This window comes from Erigeron canadensis, chromosome 7, assembly GCF_010389155.1.
Source record: "Erigeron canadensis isolate Cc75 chromosome 7, C_canadensis_v1, whole genome shotgun sequence".
NCBI classification, from domain to species: domain Eukaryota; kingdom Viridiplantae; phylum Streptophyta; class Magnoliopsida; order Asterales; family Asteraceae; genus Erigeron; species Erigeron canadensis.
Genome location: NC_057767.1, coordinates 18,827,620 through 18,838,310, shown reverse-complemented (window position 1 = coordinate 18,838,310; position 10,691 = coordinate 18,827,620). Strand labels below are relative to the sequence as shown.

Here is a 10,691-nt window from a genome sequence, read left to right as displayed (position 1 = left end):
CTTCATTACGAAGATGATTGAAGGTCACCGTTGCCATTTTGCTCAAGACATCCGCCTTTTTATTTTGACTTCTCGGGATCTGTTTGATCTTGAAGTATTCAGAGCCTTCTACTTTCCTTTTTATTTTTTCCAAGTATTGCTCCATTTTTTCATCTTTTGCTTCATACACTCCATTGACTTGGTTGGCCACTAACTTTGAATCTACATACACCTTTAGTCTGTTAACATTTAGCTTCTTTGCTATTCTCATTCCCGCAAGTAGTGCTTCATACTCAGCTTCATTATTAGTAGCTGGGAAATCAAATCTTAAGGCATAGCTAAACTCTTCTCTTTCTGGACTAACTAGCACCATACCTGCACCAGCCCCTTCACTGCTTGAAGCTCCATTTGTGTGAAGCTTCCATTTTGGAACTTTAGCTTCCTTGTTTGAATCATCTGAGGGGATCTGAATTATCTTTTCTTTTGTTTCAGCCATTGGCATTTCTGATATCAAGTCAGCTAGTACTTGTCCCCTCATTGTGCTCCTGGCACGGTATTCAATCCCAAATTCCCCCAATTCAATCGCCCATTTGGCTAAGCGTCCTGATATTTTCGGACGATCCAAGACTTGGCGTATGGGCTGGTCTATGATTACTACAATTGGATTTGATTGAAAATATCTTTTCATTCTTCTAGCTGCATGGACCAGAGCCAAGGCTAGCTTTTCCAATGGTTGGTAATTCAATTCAGCGGCTTACAAGGCCCTACTTACAAAGAAGATAGGCACTTGCTTCTTTCTTCTTTCAGTTAGGAGTATTGCACTTATGGCACTTTCTGAAGCTGCCAGGTACAATGCTAATGTTTCTCCCAGTTCTGGAGCAGTTAACATAGGGAGCTCTATCAAGTATTCTTTAATCTTTTGAAATGATTCTTCAGCCTCTTCCGTCCAATGAAAATCACTTTTATTAACACATTGCTTCAACGTTTGGAAAAAAGGTAAAGATCTTTCTGCTGATCGTGACAAATAACGGTTAAGGGCTGCTAACCTCCCATTCAACCTTTGCACGTCCTTGATGGATTTAGGAGAAACCATTTTTTGGATTGCCTCTATCTTATCTGGGTTGGCCATCATCCCTTCCTCTGTTATCATGTGCCCGAGGAACCTACCTTCAACCATCCCGAAGGAGCATTTCTTCGGGTTCAGCTTCATGTTGATGCTTCTCAATCTGCCAAAAGTTTCATCTATATCTCTTATCATCATTTCTTCAGTCTTGCTTTTGAGCACCAATTCATCTACGTATGCCTCCATGTTTCTCCCAACTTGGGGACCAAACACTTTATCTATCATTCGCTGATATGTTGCTCCAGCGTTTTTGAGTCCGAAGGGCATCTTCTTATAACAAAATGGACCAACATCAGTATGAAAGGCCGTTTTATCTTCATATTCTTCAGCCATTTGGATTTGATGGTATCCTTTGTATGCATCAAGGAAACATTTCACTTGAACCCCACAAGAGCCTCAATCTTCTCATCAATATTGGGAAGTGGATAGCAGTCTTTAGGACATGTTTTATTTATATCTTTGAAGTCCACGCACATCCTCCATGAGTTATCTCCTTTTTTCACCATCACAGGGTTAGCAACCCAAGTTTGGTATCTTACCTCCCTCAGAATATCTGCCTCTACTAGCTGCCTTAATTCTTGAAGGGCAGCCCTGCTTCTTTCGGGAGCAAGAGTTCTTTTCTTTTGCACTTTTGGTTCAACATTTGAATAAAACGTTTAACCGATGCTCTATGACACTCCGAGGGATCCCCACCATGTCTGATGGTTCCCATGCAAAAACATCTTTGTTTCTTTTAAGAAACTCTACCAACCTTTCCTTTGTTCTTCGAGATAGCTCAGCTCCAATGGTAACGAGTTGGTCCGGGTAATGAGGGTGAATCATTACCCTTTCTTCTTTCACATTACGAGATTCCTTAGTAAATTTTAAGTCATCTTCTTCAATTCGTTGGCATTCATCTACCTTTGCCATTTCAGCCCTTACAATGGCTACTCCCCACGGGGTTGGGAATCTCATTTCTGCATGCGGAGTGGAGGTTACTGCTCCCAAAGTTCTCATCCCTGGCCTTCCTATTATCATATTATATCTTGAGGATGGAGCTCTTACTACCGCGAAATCCATTTCTTCAGTTCGACATAATGGAGGTTCCCCCAATGTAATAGGCAAAAGAATTTGCCCAAGGGGCCACACGACCTCCCCTGCAAATCCCACTAATGGTGCCTCAGCCCTTGTCATTAACTGTCTGGTTTGAGCAGGGAGCTGGAGGAAGCAATGTTTATACATCAGCTCAACAAATGCACCTCCATCGATATAAATACGATGGATCCTTTGATCCCTGATGATTCCTGTGATGATCATTGGATTGGCAGTCAAATCCACCATTCCGGGGGGAGGGAATGTGATGGGAACGTTCATCCAACTTTCAGGTATCTTTCTTTTCCTTGACTCCCCCATTTGACTCTTTCCAAACATCTGAACCTCTTTCATCTTTCCTCTGTTGTCTCTTTCTTTGTTCCGGGAGCCACTTTGTCTCCCACCTCTTGCACCTTTATTCTCCTCTTTAATTTCTCTTACTAAATGGGCCAACTGACCAGATTTCACGGCATCTTCTATCTGCCTTTTCAACTGCCAGCAATCGTTGGTGTGATGCCCTTTGTCAGAGTGGAACTCACAATACTGCTCGTTCCTCTTACTAGGATTCCCCATCATTGGTCGGGGTCGAATGAAACCAACTCGTGCATCTTCGGTGGCCAAAATTTCGGCAGGTGTTTTGATTAAAGCGGTGTAATGTTCATGCCGCCTCACATTAGCTGGAGAATAAGGAGTATTTTGACGACGCTCAGACCTCTCGGTGGAGGAGGTATATGCCCTTCTATTGTTGAATTGGCGTGATTGCTTGTTGTTGCGTCGGGCTAGTGCTTCATATAATTTTGCAGCTGTGATAGCTTCTTTTGCTCTAATGTGAGCTTCAACCACTTCCATCATTTCTTTCACAGTATCAGGAACCTTTGTATTTAATTTTTCTATCAATTGCTTGGATCTGATGCCATGCATAAAACCTGACACCCATGCCCTGACACCCGCATGGTTTCACTTGCTCCCAAGATCCGCATACTTTCCAAATTGTACCTTTCCATAAATGCGGTGAGGCTCTCATTTTCTCTTTGACAAATGTTATGGACTTCTACCGAGTTTCGAGTGTATTTTTGTTGAACCATGAAGTGAGTGAGAAATTTTTGCCTCAATTCTTCAAAGCTATCAATGCTCCCTCCTGCTAAACTATCATACCAAACTCGGGCAGAACCAGAAAGAGTTTGGCCAAACATGTGGCACCACACAGGCATGGACCATTGTTCCACCTTGGCTGTGCCAGAGAATACTCCCATGTGGTCATCTGGATCTGTGGTACCATCATACATTTTCACATTAGATGGCATTTTAATCTTGGAGGGAAACTGGAAATCAGATATTCTTTTGGTGAATTTAGAAGCTGATGTGGGGCAATAAGGTGCCGACAAGTCTTCTGCTTCAATGAGAGGCGTTTCCTTCCTTGTGGGTATGAATACATAAGTACCAGATGTACCAGGAGATGGTTCTGTCAATTGGGTGTGACCCCTCATCGGTGCATTGGGTGTGACAAACCCTTTTGATGGACCACCGATGTTATGATTTGGAACCTGATGGTCCCTACTTGATCGAATTGGGGTTTCTTCTCCGAAGCGCAACCTCGTTGGAGCTACACCTTCCTTCATATAATTATGCATCATCATGCTTAGAGTAGCAAAGTTGCTTCTTATGAACTCTGGAGTGATTGGATCTAGATCCTTAGAGGTGCCGGGACCTTCGGCGTGAACCACATGTTGGGAAGGAGGTGGACCTTGTGGACCAAGGGTCTCAACCTCCTCCATTGTCTGGTCCGGAGCAGCATTAGTGGTCCTTGAAGGATTTGGTTCAGAGGGTGGTGTGAGTTCCATCGATGCAAGTGAACCCGAACTTGTGACTTTACAAGTGTTGGGGTCCCACGGATGGCGCCACTTGATGAAGTAATGGACCTACTTCGGGATGGACCAGGTAAAGTCTGGTTCTTACTTTAGGATGGACCAGGTGTAGTCTGGTCCCTCTTGGTGAATGAAGGATGAACTGCACACGATGGAACACACAATCGTTAGAAGGGCCGAAGGAGAATCCTCCTTCGGGTGGCGATTCCCTCTTGGTAATTCAATCCTTGTTAGGAGTAGAATTATACGCCACGGTTTGGTTGGAACCAAACCCCGGATGAAGCAGAATATAACGTATGATATTTATGTTTAGAGAGAGAAAGTAAGAGAGTAAATATTGGAATAGTGAAAGAAGTGAATGATTTACTGTTGGTGAGCATGGGGTATTTATAGGCAAATGGGATGTGGATAATAACCAGCTCTGATGGGGCAATGGTATTATCCACCATGTAATGGGGGTGACCAAAGTCCAGGCTGTCACCTGTGGGTGGTTCCTCGAGTATTGGGGTTGTCCCTTGGTTAATAACCTATACCTTTTTTTACCCATTAAGAATTCTGCTTTGGTGATCCTTCTAATTAGTTGGCTCCAGATGAAGCTTGTGCTTCCTTACTGGAGGTTCTGCTTCCAAGACGAAGCTCATGAAATGCTACGTCATCAAAAAAGTAAACAGATAATATTGTTTTTCTGATACAGGTTATCTAAGAAAGACAATTTTTTTTTGACTCGGATGCATTTTAAGCACGAGTTAATAGGGGTACCCGTGATCATTTCCATACCTTGGCCACATCTAAGTTGTATCAGATGCGATTCAGACCTAAGACATCTTATTAGAAAGTCCAAGATATTAATCAATAAGCCACCTGTTTTCAATTCAAAAAAGTGTAATAATAGAATGTAAAGGTTTATTGAGTAAATAAATAACTAACTAATGCATGTTTATGAAGATGTAGAATTGTTCTGGTATATTATATGGATAATTGTTAAAAGAACTACGTTCCAAGTTGTTTGAGAACTCGATTAACATTAAGCCAATATTCACGAACTGCTAAACCCAATGGATATGGATTACCAACATGATTTCAAACTAATACGGATGACATGACTTCAATCGATCCATCAATTGATTGAATTGTTTAAAGTCCTAATTTTTGAGTTATAACAATGGTCGGTCTTAAAAGTATATCGAAGGTCTGTATTTCAATCTCCTTAAATAAATATTGATACAGCCATGGTAGAGTGCGAAAACAACCACCAAAGTATTGATCAGGACACGTAAATCAAAGCCAAAGCCAACCTTTTCAAGTAGCCTAAACAGGGAAGTCCACTCCTTTTACTCATTTCTTGATGCCCTTGCAAAACTTTTAAGTTGCTCAACTACACAGCAACTACTCATGAGTGTCAAAAGTTTGCCCTATAACAGATTTTCCAGAAAACTGAATGGATTTTTTCTACTTCTAGTTATGATTAGATCAGCTAGAAATACGTTGAACTAATCCTGCCTCTATATTTCTCCATTTCAGCAACCACAAGAACTATAAAGCAAGGTTGTAAATATCGGTTAACGGTTTATTATCGCCCGACCCCCGATAAGCGATAAATAGGATATATCGGATACCCTAAAATGTAAAGGAATTTATCTATAATTTATATATATACTAACAAATAAACAATTTGTAATGCAATACATCAATAATTAGAATATAAAATTATAGAAAAGAAAATAATTACATTTAAAGTTTCGAAATTTAAGTATGTATAGACTATATTCAAAACAAAAAAACGGTAATAAAGAAAGTAATTACAATTTACAACTAGAAATTAAAATATTATTAAAAATTAACTCAAAAATTAAAGAACTAATTAAAAATTTACTAGAAAAAATTGAATTAAAGAAAGTAATAAACCCTAATATTTAATAAAAACCCAGTTTTATTTTTAAAAAAATTGGTCAATTTTTTTTTTTACCGATATTAACCGATAAGTGCCAAGTTTGACCAAAATTTGACCAAAACGATAAATTGCCCAATAAGTCATTTTTCTTATTGGTGAATGGCCGATATACCGCCGATAAATCCGATATTTACAACACTGCTATAAAGCAAAACCACACCAACAAAAAAAAAAAAAAGATAACCATTTCCATTTCAAAACAAACTGATGCATGACAATTGTTCAGCCAATGCACATACCAATCAGAACCTTCAAAAAGTATAAAGTGCTACAAGGCATTCATTTGTTGTCTGAATTATTGGGATTAACCACAATGAAAAAAAAAAAAGTTCAGGGCCTTGATAGCCTATTTATGCAGATGCAGTCTTCTTTTGCTGAAATATTACGGCATAAATAGGCACTCCTACACCAATGCTGAATGCAGTGAAAACACCTAGAGTCATGGTCAACTTCTGGTGTTTCATACGGTCCAAGTTGTACATGTGCTTTGAATGCAGGTAGGCTGGTTCATCATGTCCATGTCCTCCCATTCTCTTTACTCCAGTTGAATGGATTCCTCTTTGAGCTGAAAAACAACACTGGTGATGTTAGAATCGACAAAGTAGTTATATACATAGGGAATTATTTTCTACACTTCGAGCGATTTCTAAGTCAATATTATAAAAACGAACAAGAATCCGCAATATACAGTTAAATGGGGATGGCAATACAAATATCGGATCACAATGAACTAGAGAGCACATTATAATTGGACTGATGATATAATTGCTTCAGGGATGTTCGAATGTGCATTTTAAAATTTAAAGTAATCAAGTATAACAAACTACTGATTCTTTCAACCTAAGGTGAGACGATTCTTATATGTCTCTAACGAGTACTCGAGTAGATGTGCTATAATACTACAATTCAGCATTGAACATATGTGTTACCTAGTCATGTTTGTAGCCCCTTATATTACCACCTATCAACCTCTAACTTGTTACTGGTAATATAGATACAAAAGAAGACATATTAAGATAGAGCTTAAAGCAATTCTAACAAACAAAATGTCCTTTCGAAGTAAAGGTAGCCAACAAAAATCATTTACGGATGCATACTACGATAATTTTCTGGAGTTTGGAAAGGAAGATGGCTAAATTGCTAACGGAACTTCATTTACTCATACTTATGATATCAAGGTAAACCACACTTATTTCTTGTAACTAAAAGAGGGATGTAACGGTCACAACAATAGAATCCAAAAAATGCACATCACCTAAATCATAAAAGTATGAAATGTACCATATCACCTTTATAACTAAATGTCAAGTTCACAACATGATGTTCCACATCAGTCAGTCGAAATATATGTATATGTAAAAAGGGGGAACCGGAGGCAGATTATGCTGGCCAAAAACTGAGGCGGATAAGACGGGCATGAATGTCTTTAGACCACATACTTGTATAGTTGTATAGTCTAAGAACCTATAGGAGAAAACATTTCAGAAAGATCTGGATGACATGATTTTGTAGATATGGACAAGCCAAAAGAGTTGATATAAGAAGATCATGATGGTCATGTAGGTAAAAGTAGTAGAGTTTAAAAGAATTCACCAATGCTCATGATTCAAAAGTATCAACGATAATTAGATTTAACATTGGAAAATCAGTAACAAAAACAAGTGAACAAACTTATTTAATTTAGCATTAGATAATCAGTCTTGTTTGAGCTGCCATTAAAATTAAACAACCATGATAATCACGTAGGTAAAAGTGCCAGAGTTTAAGATTCACCGATAATCAAGATTTAAAAGTAACAAAAAGATAACCTTTCTGGAATGTTTTGTAGATATCAAATATGTAAATGTGTTTCCTTTCATGAAATAAAAGAAATGCTATTTCATCAAAACATTGTAATGGTAAGAAGTGTAGAACGTTGTTGGAGTCTGTAAATTAATTCAATATAATATGTGAACCAAAAAGTATATAATCTACAGCAATAGGATCAAGTAATCTACAGCAATATGATCAAGGATTGCTAATTTATTATATGTTGAACTAGCCATTATTACTCTATATCTACAAGAACAAAAAGATACTCCTATTTGCAGAATATGTAGAGGATCCAAATTCTGGCTTGTGAAGAATGAAAGCATGTAATGTATGTCGACCTGGATAACGAAGAAAGACCCACCAACGATTGAGATGGTCAATACACCACCGATTGACAGTAGGCTTGTTGTACCTTCTCGAAGTAGTAGTTAAATGTGCCAAGATTAACATTGACAAGTATTACTAATGCAATATTTAAACACGTTGAAATGGGTACAACTCAATATAGCAGATTGGTAGTGTAGTCAAGAATATGTATTCAGTTCCTCTACTTTTTACAATTTCTGTAGGTCGTTGTCGTGTTTACCATGTAATCCACCACCTAAGAATTGATTGAGATTCACAAGGCTTGCCAGTTGCCATCGGTCTTTCAAGCAAAAATTGTTGTAATTTCATTTCATCTAACTTAGTAGTCGCTAGCTTTAGGTACCTAACACTTTATTACTATTCCCTCAACAGTCATCATCCTTGGAACCAGTTTAGAGAATTAGGGTAGGGTATCAAGTTCAAAAAACTCAAGGCAGATTATGCTTTTGCAATATATATAGATATAAATATATATATAGGATGGAGATCAAATGAGAAGGTACCTTAAGGAGAGAAGGGAGAGAAGGTTCGTTTTTTATTTTTCTTAACTTGTTTTCTTGACTTTTATTCTTTTTTTCACATTTTTCATTCTCTCTTTAATTAACTTATTCCATATAAAAATTTTAAAAAAGTTTTAAATTTTTTTTTTTCAAAGGGCATAGCCCGTAAGCTATATGCAAAGCCTTTCGGCTTATGGCGGAGCCATAATAGCTAAGGGCGAAGCCCGTTAGGTAGATCACCCCATCACCGATCACCCCCTATGACCTATCACCCTCTATGACCTATCACTCCTACCAGCTACCACTTATTAATATCCTTAAGGGCGAAGCCCGTACCGTACCCTTACATGTATAACTCACTAACTCGGGTTTGAAATTTTTAATTTTTATTTATTTTTTAAAATTTTTTTATGGATTGAATTAATTAAAAAAAGAATAAGAAAAGTGAAAAAAGAATAAAAGTCAAAAAAAACAAGCTAAAAAAAATAAAAAACGAACATTCTCTCCCTTCTCTCCTAAAGAACCTTCTCTCTGGATCTCTACCTTATATATATATATACACACATGACTCTAAAAAATGGACAGCCTTTCGTAGGTAACCCCCCACAAACAGGATTATAATTTGGCATCTTCATTTGAAATATTCCTTTCTCAAACACAATAATAATCATGTTTTCAGAGTTTAGTGGACAACTAATATAAAAACCTCGCTTATTTGATTACTATCCTTGAAATAATAATAAGAATAAAGGCAAACCTAATAATATTTATATTACAGATCTAAAACATAAAATGAAATAGATACATAAATAAATCCAAAAATATGCAATCCAAAACTTATAAATCATGTGAATCATAAGAAACAAAGTCTGGAACAATATGATCTTTAGGAGTTGATTAGAATGCCGTTCTAGAATAAAAATAAATAAATAAATAAATACCAGATTTGGAGAGGAGTGGTGAAGAGATGAATCTAGAAGTGATTGATCTAGCTCCGTTGTTCAACGCCATGGATACCGATTAATTGATTGATTTCTGCCCAGAGTATTATGTCAAACGCAAAACTGAAATGAAATGAAATTGATATATGCTGAGGGAGGAATTTTCTCTTTTATTAATTAATTAACCTATCTTATCAAATATGTATGATTATCAGGGGTGGCCGTGTGGGTGTTCCCTTTTGGGCTATCCAAATGACTCGCTCCGGATGTGGGCCGACGGCCCTAACAAACCCTTCCCTTTTTTTCTTTGTTTTTTTTTTTTTTTTTTCATTAGACGCGTTAGAGACAATTTTAACCAGCGATTTCCTGATCCTACAACCCCTTCCTTATAAAAAATACCTTGAGATGAGAAATCTAAGACTTGAACCCGAGACCTTGGGAAAAATTCACCGCCAGGCTCACACTGTGGATTTAGAAGATAACTCTGACCAACCACCTATGTGAAAATACCCCTTTCATTTATATTTCTATTTTTACATTTTTATCTTGTTATTAATCTAAAGTAGTTATGTTTCCTTATTGGTATCGGATTTTTTTATATGTTTTCTTTACTGATATTGTGAAATTAATAGGTTTACAGTTTAAATAAATTATTACTAGACAAATTCCCGCACAATGCGGCAGTGTAGGTAGCGGTGGTGACTTGTACTGAAAATGACGGCAAGTAAGATAGATAATTGATGTAAAATAATTCATGTGATTTAAGGAATAAATGAAGGTAATTTAGTAAATAAAAAATATATGCTAAGTGATTAAGAGATTCCAAAAAGATAATACCAAGTTTGCTTTATAAATAGTTATAGATATATAGATAGAGAGGTAGGGTTATTTGAGACCTTACAAATAAAAAAGAACACGAGAACAATTCTGGACCACTCATTTTCTTATATTTTCTCTCTCTTCCATTAAATAAGAAAATTCACCCAAATCATTTAAAATGCTTTATTTCACAAACCGTAAATCGTTAGACGAAACAAAAAGCATGGGTAGTCTTAAAATTTCGTCCTCTTTCATTAGAGATCC

General features: G+C 37.2%; 2 protein-coding genes across 2 annotated transcripts; both read right to left on the bottom strand.

Annotated features, from left to right (window-relative positions):
- Positions 1-1,738: 1,738 nt before the first annotated feature.
- LOC122609049 lies at positions 1,739-3,022 on the bottom strand. The gene has a single exon (XM_043782111.1). The coding sequence runs from the start codon at positions 3,020-3,022 to the stop codon at positions 1,739-1,741; it is 1,284 nt and encodes a 427-aa protein (XP_043638046.1).
- A 3,134-nt stretch (positions 3,023-6,156) lies between these two features.
- LOC122607504 lies at positions 6,157-9,808 on the bottom strand. The gene is made up of 2 exons (XM_043780490.1): positions 9,609-9,808; positions 6,157-6,554 (listed from the first exon to the last, which is right to left on the bottom strand). Exons 1-2 carry the CDS (start codon positions 9,676-9,678, stop codon positions 6,340-6,342), a joined length of 285 nt encoding a protein of 94 aa, XP_043636425.1. The 5' UTR covers positions 9,679-9,808; the 3' UTR covers positions 6,157-6,339.
- Between the last annotated feature and the right edge of the window lie 883 nt (positions 9,809-10,691).